Consider the following 19,346-nt stretch of genomic DNA (forward strand, 5'->3'; position numbering starts at 1 on the left):
ATAGCAGTTTACTTCTGACTGTAGAACGATTATGGATTTTGAAAAGTCTAATAGCACAGGAAATTTCATTTGCATATTGGTTTGTTCACCACAACTCCTACTCAAGAGATCACACACGTCAATTCACACGCACATCAGAGGATGAAGGTCGCATCAACACTGTTGTGCATTCTCTAGTGCTGGGATCTCTATAGTGGATGCTCTTTTATATGGCCTACTGCATATTGTTGGCCAAGAAAATCAACTTATAATTTCAGCATATTTGCACACAGAGTTGAAACGGAATAAACGGAGTATAGTAAGTATTTGTTTGTGTAGCTCTGGTCTGGTTAAATGTTTAGGATCTCCTTTAGTAAGAGGTTTTATTTTAGTTATTAATATTTAAATGTTTTATAGAAGAAAGTTTTATTTATTATTTTACTTTTATTTTTAATTTATTCTATTTTTCATTCTTCATTTGTATTATTTAGTTAATTTTCTGCTATGATGTGTGTTGGTTTCTAGTCTTGCTTGGATATGTGGCTTTGTGTTTTATTTATTTTATTCTTTATTTTTATTTTATTGTATAATTTTATTATTATTATGATTATTATTTGTTTTTTGTAGTTTACTTTCCAGAAGGTATGTGTTGTTTCTTTATGGTTTAGCTTGTATGTAATAGGTCAAGAAACGTACACACACACAAGCTTTTTGACAATACAGTGGTGTATCTTCTGTTGTGTTTTCAGGTGGGCTTCTGTGCATAAATCTATTAGACATGGTCATAAAATAAACATGGGTTGTCTAACAAGCAGACCCTGGCGTCGATCTTCTGTTCACAGACCGGAGGGCCCCGTCTTGATGTCTGATGAATGTATGGACATGATTATGCAATTAAACTAACATATGCAAACAGCTTTACTCAGTTAGCTTTTACTATGTATTTTATAATTTATCATTAATGTTGTTAGATTACAAATAATTAACACATTCACATCTAGTTTGTGTATAATTAGCCCTCACCTGTGTCTGTTTTACTTTAGCATCAGGAAATCACATGCGCATAGCAGTGGCCTTGTGTAACTTTCCACCCCACAGGTCTGATGAACACACTATATTTTTAGGAGACAGACTGAACATTATGTCAGAGTAAGTAAAGAGTATTTCTAGACAAAAGTAAGTAAGTGTTAGCTACAGTGAATGCAGGGTTTGTAATGGGTTTGCTTCTGTTGCAGAGATGATGACATGTTGATGGTTTATTCTACAACAACTGGCACAGAGTTTTTCATTCCTCACACCTACGTTTCCAAAGTGCATAATCGGTCAGTCATGTTCAAACTTTTTATTTTACAAAGTTACAAAAGGAAATAAGTGAATGTGAGTGAAAGGGAATAAGTGCATTTTTGACTTTTTACGCTTATGGGAGAACTGGATTTTAGTCTGGCCTGCATCTTCTCTCCCCTTTCTTTTAATGTTATTGTGTCTATCAATAAAAATGGTGAAAAGAGAAAAGCATATGCAGAGAGAGAGACTGTTTTGTGATGTCATCAGATCATAATTAGGGAGTGAATTTAATCATATCATGATCACTGATGATTGAGAGATTTAGGAAATTGTGTAATGATGTCCTTCAATAACTTTTCCGGGTTTTGACTATTTGAATAAAGGTGGCTGTTTGAAGGGATCACAAGGAGAAATGCAGAACAACTTCTTATGCTGCCTCCAAACTACTCTGGATGTTTTCTAATTCGGGAAAGCCAGTCATGCCCTGGTTAGTCTGCGCCACAAAAATAGCTAATTTGTTGATTGCCCTCTGTTGTATTAAAAATTATGTCTATTTCTTAAAGCGACTGTAAGTTACAGTATACGTTTTTGTTTTTTTTTACCTTGAAATATCAGTTTCAAAATTATTCTGATGGCACACATCTAATTGACGTTAGTCAGGCTATGAAAACGAGGCTGGGAGGGACAGATTTACAGACTATGACACACACTGTATAAAGGTTCTAGAATCTAGATCATGTAATGAACATGTAAAACTGATTTATAGAGTTTTTGTCTACTGAAAGTTTTTTTTTTCCTCAAGTTTCACCAGAGGAACAATCAGTAGGCTTTATTAAACAACAGTACAATCTGAACGCACTGTACTTACATTCTTCACAGCCTCGTTTTCATTCCCGTCAAAAATTAAATATGTCACTACACTGACTCTATAAGGTGCAAACATCTATTTTGGGAGTTTGTCGAGCCAGTATGATAAAGCTCAGCAACAAATGCACGTGTACAGCCATCCAATGTATTTACCACAGTGAAATCCACTTAACTGTACTTAACACATACTTAACTGTAGGGGCTCTAAAATATACAAAAATACATTCATTTGCTTTAACCTTAACAAATGCGTTGCCTTGGTTGTAGGTTCCTACTCACTTTCCATGCGACAAGATAGAGGCCATGTGCACAATGTAAAGCACTACAGAATCCATCAGCTCCACAACGGCTGGTTCTACATCCACCAGAGCCACTACTTCTCCACTCTCACACAGTTGGTGGACTATTACTCACGTAAGCTCAAATGGCAATGGTGCTGTAAACTCAATATTAGTCCTATTCCACCTTCAAAAGACAGTCCATTGCATTTTAAACAACATCTGAATGTTAAAATAAATCAGAGAGAAGAAACGCTTAATTTCTTCCATTTACAGGGTCTTCTAATGGTACGTACTGTCAGCTGACTGAACCTTGCTTACTTCATGACTCCAACAGAGCTATAGTGCATAGACCCTCACCAATATCAATCCAGAGGTCCAATCTTAACTGGAGAGATTTGTCCAGGTATGTTCAGTTTTTATTTTTGGATCACACTTTCCAGTCTTCTGCTAGAATTTAGTAGGATGCTTATTTTAGGTCTTCTATGAAATAACTTCTTTGTTTATCATCAGGTCAGTGATTCAAAGGCAGGTAAAGGGAACCGACCAGGAGAGTCTGGTCAGTGAAGGACTAAGAGAGACTATGAAAGCATATTTTTATGTCACAGAGGAGTCGAATTGGACTGAGTGACATCCAACACAGGACAGACTTGTAAGACTCTGATGAAGTTAAGTTAAAGATGTTTTGGGTATTTGGTGGGCATTTTGATCACAATACACGAGCATTCCCAGTGTCATGCACGATTAATGATGTTTTGTTAATTATTTAATGATTGTTTTTGTATGTTTTAATGAAGTTTTTTTCATGTTATAGTTATGTTTTGTGTCTGTCGTAGTGTACAGGATGCATTAACTTGGGAAACTACAGAATAAATTGCTCAGTTGGTCAGTAGGACCCAACAGAAAACAAATTAACAATACAAACAAAGTAACAGAATTTAATATAATTTTGCAACATAACATAATTATGTAAATAAAATTGTGGGGAATAAATTGTGCTAGAAATTATTTTTTAAATGCATTTTATTTTACTTTTCATTGAATGTAACAATATTTTGAAATCTACCGTTTTAATAATGTGTCATTTATTTAGTCAAAATGGGGCTCAACTTTTTAAGCTGCCTTTTACATATAGGCCTAGGTGATAACTGACATAAATGTTTTGTGATCATGATTTATATGAGACTGGGCAATTTAAAAAATGTACTATGATTATATAGTCCCTTTAAATGTATAGAAAATTAGGTAGCTGTCTCTGTATTATGAAATAGTCCATACTTTCATTTACATTTACATTTAGACATTTAGCAGATGCTTTTATCCAAAGCGACTTACAAATGAGGACAATGGAAGCAATCAAAATCAACAAAAGAGCAATGATATCAGAGAGAAGAAATATTAACAAAGAAAAATTAATTACAATTAAAATTAAAAATTAAAAATTTTTCTTATTATTATAAGAACAAAATATTTACAACTTATAGTAGGCTAATTTATGACATTGTATTCAGTTTATAGTAAAAACTGTTGTCACAAATGGTTGTCCACTGGCCTCTTTCTTTTTTAAATAGACGACATTTAACGTTAAGTCTCAACATTTAGTTTGAAAATGTGCTGTAATGTTGAAATGCTAAATGATCATTTAGAAGGCAGGTCATTACATGTTGATTTTGATTGAAACGTTTCCTATAGCCTATGAGTGTCTTTTCAGCTGTCTGCAACGTATATATTAAAAAGCTGGTTTTATAAAAAAAAAAACAGACTTTTAATATGTATATTTGTACATTTCCGTTCAATTTTAATATTGTATTTTTATTCATATAAAATACAGATTTAGCAATGTCTCGTTCAGTAAATGTATTTGAGCTCCCAGCGCATGGCGCCCTCTACTGGTCAGTTTAAATATCGTCCACACGAGGGCGCTCAACACACACCAGTGAGCGTCGAGGGCAGAACGATTTTAATTTCCTGTTTGGAGCAGTTCAGGAAGACGAAGTAATGGCGACGCTACTGGGGCCCGAGTCCCCTTGGATAGGAGGAAAGAAACGGATTCGAAACAGAAATATTCTCAGCAGAATACGGCAGAGTCAGATCGCGGGCCGGGGCTTCAGCAGAGGGACGCAGGTAAACGGGAGAGTTTGTGCTGCTGAAAAAGCCGCTGTCAGGGATCTGCGTTTGTGGTCTGAACCGTCGATCAACCTGATTTAAGTTAAGAAACAAAATAAATTGGACGGGTGTGACGCTTAACTTTAATCTAGAAGTAGTTTAAATGATCTTTTTATACATGTGAAGTCAAACGCTAAATATAGTTTAAAAATAAACCACGTAAACGGAGAATGACAACTGGCCGTTAACTAATTAGGTTGTTCTTGGCTTTGACTGTCCGATAATTATTTGGGTAAAACGAGGCTTTAAATACAGTTCAAATACAATCCAATTAAAAGCTCCGACACATGGAGTCACATTATTATGAATGAGTAATAATCACTTATTCAGATCTATCTGTAATCATAATGTTTATAATCGATCAGCTGTTTCAAGTAAACGCTGGTTGTGTCTCACAGCCTACTGAGCTGCCTACCTAGACGGCATTTTTGACCATTATGGACGCTTTTGGAAATCATATAACCAACAAAAAAAAATGCTGTCAAGGTAGTCAGCATGCAAGAGTTTGACAGGTTTTTATGTCTTGTACGTTTGAGACATTAAACGTGGACGCCAGAGAACTTGTTTTTATAGATTTTATTATCCAGTTTTGGTCCGTCACCAGCCTAAACCGCAAATTGCACTCATGTAGTTTGGGGTATTGGACCAGGCAGTGATATTTTGCTGGCTCAGGCCTCGAGTTTAAAGAGCTTGAGTTATGTAAGATGCCCCGTTGAGTTAGACAGCATCTGAGCCTGGGAACTTCACTCAATTTAAACCCCACAGGTTTCACTTTCTCTTCATACACAGAATTTGACACTTTCTACTTAATAAGTTAGGACCTATAAGAATAATCTTTGCTGTCTAATGTTTCTAGACAGGTGATAGGTTGGTAAATGTTTCCAAATAACCTAGAAACAGATCCTAATTGAGGTGCAGTTTGTTGTGCATGCAGAAACCATCCAGATTGGCCTTATTTTGTTGTAAAATTTTTAAAGTTAGCCTATTACTAGTTCCTGACTAACTTGTCATGTATTTTATTGAATACGTGAAAAGGTAGAGGACCTCATTTAAAGGTGGCTTGTGATATAATGTTAAAGTTCATACATGAATCTTACAGTTATTTGACTTTAATCAATATCAATATTTATGACTTTAACACTATATAAGCATTATGTGTAATATTATTACACAAACCTAATGGCAAGTACCATGGGAGGAAGCTGAGAATAGGCAACCTGGAATAAATACTGATATTCTTAATTAACTAAACAAATATGTAACCTGTGTGTCGGGATGTAGAGCTTTCACAAAATTAAATGCAAAGGATATAGCTTGTATTTACATGTCTTTTGCATTTGATTGTCAGTGCTGTGTGTGTGTGTAAAGGGAACTTTGCAGCCTCCAAAGTAATGCCCATGTAAATTAATTGTAATAGCATTTCATTATTTACATTAGTTGTCAAACATGCAAATGTTTTTTTACTTGTTTTGCAAGGCAGCATATTCAACAAATTGATGCTATTAATAACTAGTTTGTTTTAACATATGATACAGATAACTAACTCGTATGTAACTTTCTAATTGTAATTATAAATGAATTGTATATATTATAATTTAACGTGTGTGCGTGTATGTATGTGTATATGTATATATATATATATATACACACACACACACACACACACGTGTATATATGTGTGTGTTTGTTTGTTGATATGTCTCTATTCTCTTTAGTGTCACTTCTGATTATGTATGTATGAATGTGTAATGTGTATATAAAAATAGAGATATATATGTTGAGTGTCATGACAGTGGCAAAGCAGCTGTGATGCAGAATTTTATAGCATTTAAGAACAAAAGCCTAAAGTCTAGCACTGTTCTTTTGCTGACTTGCGAGAACTGGTATTTCTTTAATTAATGCAAATCCAGTTAGCATTTATTCTTTGTTTCCAGCTCCCAGAAGCTCTTCTTCAGGAGAGAGATAAGAGGGCGAAATGGCACGGGATTCCAGTCTTACTCCAAGAGCTGTACGAGAGCAGCCACCTAAACAGTGACTTCACCCACACACACACTGTCCTGAAGGTGAGGTCTCTTTCTCTATTCGCTTCTTTCAGTCTGCTATATTTACTTATATCTTACAAACAGGTTTATAGCCTCTTGATAGCTGTATTTCATTATGTACTTAATTGTGGTGTTCTGATACAGGAACTGTCATCCCTGCTGTCTATGGAGGCCATGTCTTTTGTGACAGAGGACAGAAAGACGGCACAGGAGTCCACCTTTCCCAACACATACACCTTTGGCCTGTTTGGAGGTGTAGATGTGAGTGTTAATATAATTCCTAAATGTAAAAAACAACAACAACAACAATTCAACTTGTGTTTACACCTAGTTAAAGGAAAACATTGACAGACTCACAGAATCTGTAGGTGCAGAATTCTACAGAAAGCTCCAAAGAATTTGGAACAGATGTTTTTCACAAAGTTTATAACATGTTTTTATATATATACAGTGGGTACGGAAAGTATTCAGACCCCCTTAAATTTTTCACTAGTGTTTATTTGATAGTGTGCTGCAGATGTTTCACCCTAATCAGCCTAGAAAGAGTCTAAAGAGTCCGTCTGGTTTTGAGCATGGAGGAGGAAATGGCGGAAAATATTTTTTCAATGACATGCAGTAAATAAAATGAACTTTTGTTTATCCAATGGATACGTAATTGGCAGATTCATTTATTTATCAACATAGATGTTAGTTGCAGCCTTAGATGAGATCATTGACTGATTGTTTGTCATCTTAGCTGCTGGTGGAGCTTCTGATGAGACCCACTCTGACTACGCTACAAAAACCCAAGAGTAAGTTGACTAGAGATTTTATGGAGATTCATGAACAATAATTATTTATTTTGGAATATAAAAATATATTTATATGAAATAAAAAGAACAGTAATTATATTATTTTATCTGCACTTATTTTAGTAACCATTGATATGTTTTTATGTCTAAACAGATGTATAAATTAATCTTTCTTAATGTCATTTTTAAACTGCTTGTAGTGAACGATGACTTGGTGAAGGACTGCCTTAGTGTGCTGTACAATTGCTGCATATGTGTATGTATTCAGCCTTCCTTCTCATTTAGAAATTGAACACAAGCATGACTAATATCCACATGATCAGTTCATGAGTTCAATAAGTGCACATGTTTTCCTGCAGACGGAAGGAGTCACAAAAAGCTTGGCATCGAGGGATGATTTTGTGTTATTTCTCTTCACGCTGATGACAAACAAGAAGACCTTTTTGCAAACAGCTACGTTAATTGAGGATATTCTTGGAGTCAAAAAGGTCAGTGCTAATATTATATAGCTGCAACTACAACCTTAATTTCCTTAATTAGAAGCTGTTAATAAATTTTAATGCCCCTGGATTTGTCATGTTGACACTATGGACAGGCTTAAAATCCATTGTGAAGATTACGAATATTTGTCTTATCTAAAAAAAAAAAAAAAACACCTGATAATTAATGGCGATAATCATGTTGGATATGTAACCCCTAATATCTGACGGTGATTAATGATGGTTCATAACAGGAGATGATTCAGCTGGAGTGGATCCCAAACCTGTCAGGACTGGTTCAGAGCTTTGACCAGCAGCAGCTCGCCAACTTTTGTCGTATCCTCTCCGTCACCATCTCTGAGCCAGATGTGGGGAACGATGACAAACACACACTCCTGGCTAAAAACGCACAGCAGAAACGCAATACCAGCCCCTCACGTGCCGAGGTCAACCAGGGTATGTGGTCTACAAACTGTGACTTTACTTAGAGGTAATGCCACAAAGAACGGTAAAGTAGTGATGGAGGATTTGTGGAGAATAAGATCATTGCTAAAGGGAAATTACAGCTTTTTGCATTCAGTACACTGCTACTTTCCAGTGTGTATAAATGTAGAGTACTTCTGGCAGGGATTTATTCATGGGGTTAGGGTTAATAGGGCATCAATAATGAAAACATAATGAAATATTTTCCAGTCACACTCCTGAACATCCCCGGCTTCATTGAGCATCTCTGTAAGTTGGCCACACGGAAGGTGTCCGAGGCAACTGGAACATCAAACTTTCTGCAGGAACTGGAGGAATGGTACACTTGCATTCTGCAGGAACTGGAGGAATGGTACACTTGGCTCGACAACACTCTAGTGCTGGATGCGCTCATGCAGATAGCAACAGATGAAGCCGAGCACAGTAGCACAGGTACGACCGCTACAGCACACTGTGTCACAAAGTCATGTGTGCACTGGCAGCAACAAAGGAAATAACAATTGAATGAGAAATTAAATGTTAATTGAGAATTTTAGTGATTGGTTATGATTATGCAGAATATAACATGTTCATTTCTTTCCATTTTAAAATTCCACCTAATATTTTTGCTCTTTTTTTCCCTAAAGAGACAATTTTACCACTTGTATACACTACAAGATGTTTAAATGTTTTTGAAAGAAGTCTCTTACAAAGGCTGCTTTTATTTGATCAAACATACAGTAAAAACAGTAATATTGTGAAATATTTAAAAAAAAAAAAATTTTGAAATGTAATTTAGTCCTGTGATGCAAAGCTGAATTTTCAACAGCCATTACTCCAGACTTCAGTTTCACATGAAGCTTGAGAAACCATTCCATTCTGATTTATTGCTCAAGAAGCATTTTTTTATTATTATCACTGATGAAACCAGTTTTGCTGCTTAATTTTTTTTTTTCTGGAAATGTGAATACATAGGATTCTTTAAAGGGTTAGTTCACCCCAAAATGAAAATTCTGTCATTAATTACTCACCCTCATGTCAACTTTATTCAACAATTCTTCTCCCCCACGTTACTGTCTTCCACCATCTTCCAACATATCTTAATTTGTGTTCTGAGGTTGAACGAGGTCTTACGGGTTTGGAACAACAGGAGGGTGAGTAATTAATGACAGAATTTTCATTTTGGGGTGAACTGACCCTTTAATGAATAGAACATTCCAGACAACAGCATTTATTTGAAACAAATTTTTTGCAACATGATTTTTTGTACTGTCTTTTTTTGATTAATTTAATGTGTCCTTGCCTCTTTGTTATTATAATTTTTTTCTTCACAGAATCATCTGATGAGAGCACATTGGCCACCATCCCTCTGAGGCACCGTTTGCCACAGTCCATGAAGATCGTCCATGAGATCATGTATAAGGTGGAAGTGCTTTACGTGCTGTGTGTCCTTCTCATGGGCCGACAGCGAAACCAGGTAAGAGCCGTTCTTGTTAGTAAAGGATCTGCTTGGTGCTGATTAATGTTGTAATTCCCATCTTTGTTTATCATAATCTGTTAGGTGCATAAAATGTTGGCCGAGTTTCGTTTGATTCCTGGACTCAATAACCTTTTCGACAAGCTCATCTGGAGGAAATACACCACCTCTAATCACGTGGTTCATGGACAGAATGAAAACTGTGATTGCAGCCCGGTGAGCTTTGGGATAATATATTCACTCATTCAAAATATTCTATTTCCCATAATTCTCATTGATCATGTTATGCTATTGTTTATTGCACAGGAAATCTCCTTTAAAATCCAGTTCTTGAGGCTTCTGCAAAGCTTTAGTGACCACCACGAGTAAGTTAGATTGTGTGAGCTTTCAGTGGCGTGCCATGTACATGTAGATTGACAGAACAACACATTTATTCTTTTGTCCTCAGGAATAAGTACCTACTTTTGAACGCACAGGAGCTGAATGAGTTGAGTGCCATCTCCCTAAAGGCAAACATCCCCGAGGTGGAGGCTCTAGTAAACACCGACAGGTAGTATTCAGAATGGAGTCATAATTTACATGCTAATATGCATAATTTCTTTACGATATTACAAGCTGTGTGGTGTCTTTTAGGAGTTTAGTGTGTGATGGTAAAAAAGGGCTTCTCACACGGATCCTCACTGTTATGAAAAGAGAACCGCCAGACTCTTCCTTCAGGTGAGACACTGGGTTCTTAATGATTTTGGTTAAATGTGTTTTGAAATGCCACATAAGTCATGGTGACATATGTTCCCTCTGAAGGTTCTGGCAGGCCAGAGCTGTTGAGAGCTTCCTCAGAGGGGCCACCTCATATGCAGACCAGATGTTTCTGCTGAAGAGAGGCTTGCTGGAGGTAAAAACGTTAATGCCTGCTTGTGTGTCTTATTGGTCAAAATGTTTTTACTTGAGTAGTTGAATTCTCTATCCTTATAGAATTTCTGCATAGTCTAATTCTGTCTTTGGTTTGTAGCACATCCTCTTCTGCATCATCGACAGCGGCTGCAAGTCCAGAGATGTCCTGCAAAGCTACTTTGATTTGCTCGGGGAGCTTATGAAGTTCAACATTGATGCCTTCAAGAGATTCAACAAATATGTCAACACAGAAGAAAAGGTACAAAAAGAGGGTCACATACACGATTTCTGATTTATTGTAGAGGCTATAGAGTAATAGAGAAATAAAAGCTGTGTCTCCTTCAGTTCCAGGTGTTCCTCACTCAGATCAACAGCTCTCTGGTGGACTCCAACATGCTTGTGCGATGTATCGTCCTCTCTCTAGATCGCTTTGAGAGCCAGACAGAAGATGTGAAAGGTAAATTAAGCAATTTTACTCTTGGATTGTTAGTGATACAGCTAAAAAATGTAGTTTTTAAAAAATGAATAGTTTTATTCACCAACAACACATTGAATTGTTTAAAAGGTGGGAAAAAAGATTTTTTTAAAATCACTTTCAAATTAATGCTGTTATTTTGAATTTTCTATTCATCAAAGAATCATGAATAAATAAATCCTGTATATTTTTTCCCATAAAAATATTCAGCACAAATTAGCATATTAGATTGATTTCTGAAGGATCGTGTGACACTGAAGATGGGATTAATGGTAGCTAATAATTCAGTTTTGCCGCCAGGAATAAATGACATTTTTAAAAATCATTAATATTATAAATTTTTTTTTTTTTTTCAAATAAATTCAACCATAGAGACTTCTTTAAACAATATTACACAATGTACCCAAACCCATTCGATTGGTAGTGTATATGTATTTGTAAATAAATTTTAAAAAAGGCTGGTATATCAGTAATGTTTATTCCAAGAAGTAAACTGCTGTAAGGTATACGTCTACACTAGTTTTCACAATTGACACAAAGGTAGATTTTTTTTTTGTGAACTAAAATAACAAGACATAGTAATAAACAGCAGTATGCATAGATGCAAACTCCTCACTTTTCAGTGACAACTCACCTTTTTGAGAGCAAATTAGGTCACCTATCAGATTTGCTTCGATCCAATGAGAAAGTGTTTTTATATTGGGGGGTCTTACAAGGGGAAATAAAGAACTGGTTGTTTCAATAAGTTTTGTATAGTATTTTCTTTACACTACTTCAAAAACTATGTCTAAAAAGGGTAATATTTAATGTATTTGAGGTCTGAGATGTGGGAACGGTGAAGAGAGAGAGGGCAAGCATTTAGCATTTTAGGTCAGCGTTGCCGTCTAATCAGCCAATATTGTCTTAAATAGCCTGCATAACACTTCATCTTTTATAACTTGGGTTTTTGACCAAATATATTCAATCTTGATTTTTGTAAAATGTTGCAACAAGATGTTAAAAAAATGTTTGTTTGTTTTTTTACAAGCGTTTAGCATTTTAGGTCAGCGTTGCCGTCTAATCAGCCAATATTGTCTTAAATAGCCTGCATAACACTTCATCTTTTATAACTTGGGTTTTTGACCAAATATATTCAATCTTGATTTTTGTAAAATGTTGCAACAAGATGTTAAAAAAATGTTTGTTTGTTTTTTTATGAAAAAATACAGTTTTGGGCATATAAGGGAATAAAAAATACCTTAAAGTAACTACAAATGAGCATGTAAAGCAAATATCTTTAAAAGTAACTCTGTGTGGAGCATGCCCCCGATCCGTGCAATGTTCTCACCTTTTTTTCCCCCTTACCTGTTTGCATCTCTGAGTATATATCTCCATACTGGTTTTACTAAAACAATATTTCATGTAAAATTCCACATTTTCAACACACTTCAGTTCAATTCTCATCAGTTTCAGTGAATCTGATTCTGATTCACAGAAGCAAATTGAACTTTCCAGGTCGAATACGGTTTCTACAACTTAAAGATCGGAGATCAAACAGCTGTCTTCACATTCTCTTACTCGCTAGTCTGATTTAGGCTAGTGACAACTGACAAGTGACACGTCTTTAGGGACTTTAACAGTCAAATTAAAAGTGCATTAAATTCATCACAATATTTATAATGCCAGTCACTTTACATGTGTATTTAATATTTCATCCTGTGTTAATTGTTAGTGTAAAAAATGTTGATGTCTCTAAGAAAAATCTGATGGGAAGATGACAATATTTTCTCAGGTAACTTGGTATTTTATAAACAATCTGTTCACTTTCACAGATCATGTTAATTCCTTAATCAGATGATAAGTCGGTTCAGAGCATTAGACATAGATTTCTAAAAAAAACGTTTAGTCCGATCTTTGTTTTTAAAACTGCAGTGTCTATTTTAGTCTGTGTTTGTGCATCTGCAGTGGTTGAAGTGCTCTCTGAGTGCTGTCTGCTGTCCTACATGGCTCGAGTGGAGAACAGACTGTCCTTCCTTTTTAGGCTGGTTAACATCATCAACGTGCAAACCCTGACACAGGCAAGACCATAGTGCAAATCTCCTCTCCCTGCTTGTCTCATTTGAATCCTCCTTGATAATTATTCCTGTGTTTTTCTCCTTTGTTTTTCTGGTTGCTCTCCCAGGAGAATGTGAGCTGTCTTAACACCAGCCTGGTGATTCTGATGTTGGCCCGGAGGAGAGGCAAGCTCCCGTTTTACCTGAACGCCCTGCGGGAGAAGGAATACGCAGAGAAATATCCCGGCTGCCTGCTCAACAACTTCCACAACTTGCTGCACTTTTGGCAGCACCACTACCTCAACAAGGACAAGGACAGCACCTGCCTGGAGAATGTGAGTGTGTATACATTTTATATTTAACTGTATAGAATTTTTCTTTTTAAGTCGCGGGTTCCAAAAATAAATAACCCCCTGAGGGTATGTTTTTAAGTAAATATTTCAATCATTTCACGACACATTCACATGTTTATGATTCTCTGGTCATATGGTCTTTTTTTTTTATATAAAGGGCTGAACATTTATACAGGGTTCCTGTGGATCTGAAAGTCTTAGGCCTTCCACAGACGAAGGCCTTTAAAGGTCTTAAATTGAAGCAGAGAGTCTTAAAGGGATAGTTCACCCAGCAATAAAAATTGTCACCATTTTCCTCAGCCTTACGTTATTCCAAACCCATAAGAATTTCATGAATCTTTGGAACACAAATGAAGATACTTTCACTGAAAACTGAGAGATTTATTTTCCTCCATTGACAGTCTACGCAACTATCACTTTGATTTTCAAAAAAGTTCATAAAGAGACCTTAAAACTTATCCATGTGTATTGAGCAGTTTAGTTCAAGTTTTCTGAAGAGACTCCATCATTTTATATCATGAAAATATTTCATTTAGGCTTTTTGTTTTAATTAATTAAAAAGTAATGGAGTAAAAAGTAATGGAGATCTGTTGAAAGTTTTGAAGTGTTGAACTTTGAAGTATTGCTAATATAAGATATTTACAATTAGGGTGTTTTCACATATAGTTCGTTTTAAAGGAACCAAACCCATTTCACTTAAAGTGAACCAGAAAGGGAACCAGCTGAAAGTGATCTCAGTCCTTTTGGTGTTCACAATATAGTGGACTCAAAAGAGAACCCGGTTCTTTTCTTGGTCCTCTTCAGCACTGAAGTAATCTCAGACCCTTTCTTGTTCTCACCACAACTTCATAAGAACTCAGACCCCAGCTTTCTGTGCAGCAGTGGAATGCTGGAGTCTGACTTACTGGAAAATTTGGAAGAAGAAGTGGACGGGGAAGTGGGTGAGAAAGAGCTGGCAATCCCTGATCATGTCACTGGTCAAGACTTTTGCAGAGCTTATGTATAAAGTTAATTCAACTTGCTTTTTTCCTCAGATGAGATTAAAATGTTTCTTTGCTACTAACTTTATATGGCTACTATATTGTTTCGCTGCTTTCATTGACACACACGAGTTTTATTGTATTTGTTATACTTGTATTTTTTGAATCGTTTTTGCCATGAAAATAGCCTAAGATGCTGACATGGCATTAAATAAAAATATACTACTACTAATTGACACACACGAGACGCATGCATGCACGCACACACATCACTCGCAGAGACACAGATCGGAGATTGTGCTCACAGAAATATTCACGAGTATGGACACTTGTTGTCAATGCTGCTGTAAAATTTATGTTTTGAAGTAACGAAACTCACAGCTTCACTTGACTTGCACAGACGCAATTCACACATGCAACTTTCATCTCTTTCTTTCTCTCTCAATAATTAAATGAAATCAATAGTATAATTAATGCATTCAAATACGTGATCTTACCGCACTACTTCATCTCTGTGTCTGATTTAAAGCGGGCAGAATGCTAGATCTCCGCTGCGCGTCGGCTGGTTCTTTTTGTCATGACGAGAATACTTAACGATGCATGCATTAAATAATTTAATACACAGTTAGCCGTAGATTACATAAATGACAACAGAATTATTTTGTATTGCTCGAGTTAACAGTTGGTTTATTTGTTTATTTATTTTTGAAAAATGTAACGAGATTGTGTGTGTGAATGTGAAGAGAACATCTGAAATGACATCAATAAATAATAATAATAAACTATAGCCTATATAAAAATATATATACAAGTACTAAACTGCTTAGTTCAACCTCAAGCATTACTGTTATGTTGGCCCATAGTACAGAGCGTACAGGACCTCATTGCTTTCACAAATCACGAGGAAATCGAACCACAAACGGACCCACAAACGAACCGAACTCAGACCACCTCCGGAGGTGGTCCAAGTACGGTTCGCTTTTGGGTCTTTTTAGGGGGGTCTGAGATCACTTGTTTGTTCACGTATACGAGCTGAACCGCTCCGAGAGCATTTGCAGGGCTCAAACAATCTAGGTGTGAAAACACCCTTAGAGACCATACTGACATATTGTGTTCCATTCAGTTTATTCTTTAGATTTTCTTACTTGGTCTGAAGTCTTAAATTTACCTTCATATTGTTATTACTATTATTATTGTAACTCTAAAACATGAAATGAAATGATAATCGTAAATTATCTTGTAAAATGGGATTATTAGCTTTTCATCAACCTACAAACCCCTGCATTTCCTTCACCAAGCCCAGTTTGAGAAACGCTGCTTTTGAATAATATTTAACTATCTATCTTCACTTTTGTTTCAGAGCTCCTGTATTCCCTTCAGTTTCTGGAAGGAGACTGTTTCAGTACTGCTTGGTGAGGACAGGACTTCTCCCTGTGCCATTATCGGCTACATAGATGAGCCTTACATGGAGCTAGACCGGGACCTTCTAGAGGATTGACTCTTGCGGGTGGGCTTGGGGAGGGACTTGCACGTCCCTTTCCGATGCGGTCCATAGAACAGCCTCCCGCCTCATCCGACTGCATGCTACGGCTCAGTGAGCTGTCCATTCTCTACTTGGTGCCCATGTTCCACTTTTTCATCTCCAGGTCACGGGTGCGACGAAGAACGTCCCGCGAAGGATTGCCCATCCTGTCATTCATTGAGAGGGAACACAGTACCCGGACAGCTCAATCCAGAGCCGAACCTCTGACCTGAAACTGTCTTGTTGTGTTTCGGTGGCATTCTTTCGGGGAAATCATTTGGGGCGTTTTATAGAGAAATATACAAAGACAAAAATATTTAGGCTAAATGGATTGGAAAGATGCATCCGCGAATGAGGGCGATCGATGATCTGGTGATCTATGAACTGCACAGTCGGCCTTTAAAGAGATTTTCTCTGTAATTTATGTTTAGAAAAGCAAAAGAGAAAGTGTTGGATTTGATGAACGAAGGCTTCGATGATACTTTGCCAAGCTGTCAGGTGGTGAGCGACTCTCATGCTTAACTGATTGATGTCAAAACCTTTGTGCAGTGTAGATGACGGAGAACTGAAAATGAATTTGGACGAGTCTTATTTATTTTCTCATATTTCTCTAGTAATTTTGCTCTCTTACGACATAAACCTGTTTTCTTTTCATATTCTCCACTGCTTCTCTGCTTTTGTTAGGTTTTATCAAGCACATATGAAATAAGAGATATTGAGTTGATATATATTTTTTATTTTTTTGTATTAATTAGTTTTTAAAAATAGTATTGTCCCATTTGTTTTATTTCTCACAATGAAACACTTCATATCTTGTGGGCACTGAAGGTGTTAAACTATGCAGGTTCACTCACACTATGGTCATAAATATCCAGCTAGCCTTGACCTCTAAGCTGCCATCTGTCACTTGTTCCGTAGCAAACCACTAAATCACCATCTTCTAACTTTACAGGCCTCAGCTGTTGACAATCTGTGTCGCACTCAAACACGAGGCTCTGGCGTTTTGGCGGCCGAGAACCTGCGAAGGTGCTTTGAGCTGGATGTGGTAGCTGAGCTAGACTAGAAACTTCCAATCAACTACCTCGTTTCATTGGTGTTGTTTTCTAACCCACTCCTATAGGTTAAGCATGCTGCGGCTTTTATTCTGTTGCACCTGAGTTCACTGTGTATGCAAAAGTTCCTCTGTATAAATGACTAAATGTTTCACAAGAGTTGATCGCTTTCACCTGTGGATGTTTGCAAGTTCTTTCATGTTCGTTCTTTATATTGGTTGCTTATACTGTGTGTCAATGCTTTTGCGTTGGCAATACTATATCATACAACTCATATAAAAAGGTATAATGAATGCTGCAGAGTTTTTTGGTCACTTCCTTTGACCCCAGGAATGTGTACAGTTGTAATATTAGCAGTAGTGTGAATGTGTGCTTTTTCTGATTTGAATGATTGCGACATCAACACAAAGGATCTGAATGTCTCTTCATCATCCACGGGCCTTGATTCATGTCTCGCATGGGATGGGTTTGGTTTTAAATACCTGCATTTTCTTATGTAGCTCTGTCTGGATGGATTTAGTCATAAGTGATAACCATGTCAAGCCCAGTAAACTTGATGCTTTAAATAAAACGGAATTCAATATCTTGCCTCTGACAGTTAAGGTTGGATGATTTACTTTTTTATGCTTTCCAAAATCAATTGCTTCATCTTGTGGAAATATATTACAGTTTGAATATAAATCATACACTGCCTCTTTTTTTTTTTAATGTAACTGAAATTCAAAAACAGGTTTTAGTTTGACTATAGGTATGAGATGTGAAAGAAAATGGTTCAAATACAGCAAGAACAAAAAACAATTTGGAAAAAAAAAGTTTTAGTGTTAACTATTTTTGTCATTCAGGTTTCGTTTTTTTCCATATATGAAATCTTCTAAACTGAAAAAACGTTCCGTTTTGAAAACCCACACCTTGACATTTAAGACATGAAGCGCCATGCTCAAGGAAGGCATTAGTTATATAATTTGTGGATTTCCATTCATTCTTGTGTGATCAATTTTAGTAGCCTAAAAGAGTTTTAAACATCACAAGAAATTATTAATACTTGAATTATCAATACATTTAAAGTGTTTAAAATCATGATCTCAAATCTGGCCCACGAGATCCACTTTCCTGCAGAGTTTAGCTCTAACCCTAATCAAACACACCTGAGCAAGCTAATCAATGTCTTCAGGATCATTAGAAAATCACAGGTAGCTGAGTTTGATCAGGGTTGGAGCTAAACTCTGCAGCGCATTGGCCCTCCAGGGCAAGATTTGAGGAACCCTGGTCTATAGTCTTTGATATTTGCGTTTGTGTGATGCTGCATCCACGCGCTAGGTGTCACTATAAGTTCACGACGACTGCCATATCGACCAGAATAACAGTAAAGACTACTGAGAGCACTTTTTAAAAATGTATTCATTGTGTAACCATACATTTTAAACACTGCTCTTTTGTGCAAAAGCCCGTGCATATCCTGAAGAGATTTTAAGGAAGGGCTGTGTTTTATCTTTGAAAGTTTAAAATCAAAGAGATGTCATAAAGTTGTAGTAGGCCTATACATTGGTACAAATAAAGAAAATATGAAATACAGATTTATATGGTCTACATAAACATAAAAGAGTCATTATTTTTATTTTGCTCATAGCTTTAGGCATATTTTTAATTCACTCAGTCTCACACAAAACTGTAGCGGCTGTGATCCTATATGAGAGGGCCTTCCTCTTCACTCTGCAAGCTAAAATGGGTAGAAACAAAGCTGATTAATTGGTTTAGTCATTACAGAGTAAATGAAAAGTTTAAATGCAATATTCAAGAGCTACATGCCTTAGGACTAGCCTTGCTACCCGGGTCTCTGGTCCGGGTTCGTAGTTTATTCACTTGAGACTCTGCACTCTCGGCTCGTTCCTCAGCGTCATCCAGCTCATGCTGGGTCTTCTTGTACTTGGTCAAGTTGGTATTAGCTTGTTCCTCCTACATTACAATGAACAGGAACCATCAGTGATGTTTTACGTATACATGAGGTCAGAGGCGGACAGTAACTAAGTACATTTACTTGAGTATTGTACTTAAGTACACTTTTTGAGTATCTGTACTTTACTTGAGTATTATTTTTTCTGGAAACTTATGACTTTAACTTCACTACATTTGAAAGACAAATATTGTACTTTTCACTCCACTACATTTCTATCAAGATCCTCGAAGTAGAAAGTCGTTAGCAGCTTTAAAAGTCAGT

The 19,346-nt window shown here is 36.5% G+C and overlaps 3 protein-coding genes across 8 annotated transcripts in view; 2 read left to right on the forward strand and 1 right to left on the reverse strand.

Moving 5' to 3' along the window:
* The first annotated feature begins 208 nt into the window (after positions 1–208).
* On the forward strand, positions 209–3,105 carry sla2a (Src like adaptor 2a). Of its 2 annotated transcripts, XM_016537787.1 has the most exons (8): positions 209–298; positions 729–853; positions 1,023–1,128; positions 1,215–1,301; positions 1,647–1,750; positions 2,398–2,544; positions 2,685–2,814; positions 2,922–3,105. In XM_016537787.1, the coding sequence occupies exons 2-8, from the start codon at positions 775–777 to the stop codon at positions 3,037–3,039; spliced, it is 771 nt and encodes a 256-aa protein (XP_016393273.1). In that variant the 5' UTR covers positions 209–298; positions 729–774; the 3' UTR covers positions 3,040–3,105. The 2 variants fall into 2 exon arrangements, with proteins under 2 accessions (XP_016393273.1, XP_016393275.1); XM_016537789.1 differs by lacking the exon at positions 209–298 and having other exon boundaries at positions 645–853.
* A 1,273-nt stretch (positions 3,106–4,378) lies between these two features.
* Positions 4,379–17,719, forward strand: LOC107727838 (short transient receptor potential channel 4-associated protein-like). 2 transcript variants are annotated; one of them, XM_016537852.1, is made up of 20 exons: positions 4,379–4,532; positions 6,509–6,637; positions 6,761–6,877; positions 7,353–7,407; positions 7,608–7,663; positions 7,767–7,895; positions 8,141–8,342; positions 8,580–8,688; positions 8,722–8,801; positions 9,683–9,825; positions 9,910–10,041; positions 10,132–10,190; positions 10,274–10,375; positions 10,459–10,542; positions 10,627–10,717; positions 10,835–10,975; positions 11,062–11,173; positions 13,136–13,248; positions 13,353–13,559; positions 15,918–17,719. In XM_016537852.1, the coding sequence occupies exons 1-20, from the start codon at positions 4,407–4,409 to the stop codon at positions 16,053–16,055; spliced, it is 2,325 nt and encodes a 774-aa protein (XP_016393338.1). In that variant the 5' UTR covers positions 4,379–4,406; the 3' UTR covers positions 16,056–17,719. The 2 variants fall into 2 exon arrangements, with proteins under 2 accessions (XP_016393338.1, XP_016393337.1); XM_016537851.1 differs by having other exon boundaries at positions 8,580–8,801.
* An 857-nt stretch (positions 17,720–18,576) lies between these two features.
* The window catches only part of LOC107727809 (myosin-7-like), a 22,336-nt gene continuing 21,566 nt past the window's right edge, over positions 18,577–19,346 (reverse strand). For all 4 annotated transcript variants that reach the window (XM_016537806.1, XM_016537803.1, XM_016537804.1 and 1 more), the window contains 2 exons: positions 18,938–19,084; positions 18,577–18,848 (listed from right to left, as the gene is read on the reverse strand). In XM_016537806.1, the coding sequence (XP_016393292.1) occupies positions 18,837–18,848; positions 18,938–19,084 (159 nt within the window). In that variant the 3' untranslated portion in view covers positions 18,577–18,836. The remainder of the gene's footprint in view (positions 18,849–18,937; positions 19,085–19,346) is intronic.

The sequence above is a fragment of the Sinocyclocheilus rhinocerous genome, unplaced genomic scaffold (assembly GCF_001515625.1).
Source record: "Sinocyclocheilus rhinocerous isolate Xijiao unplaced genomic scaffold, SAMN03320098_v1.1 scaffold576, whole genome shotgun sequence".
In the NCBI taxonomy this organism is placed as follows: Eukaryota; Metazoa; Chordata; class Actinopteri; order Cypriniformes; family Cyprinidae; genus Sinocyclocheilus; species Sinocyclocheilus rhinocerous.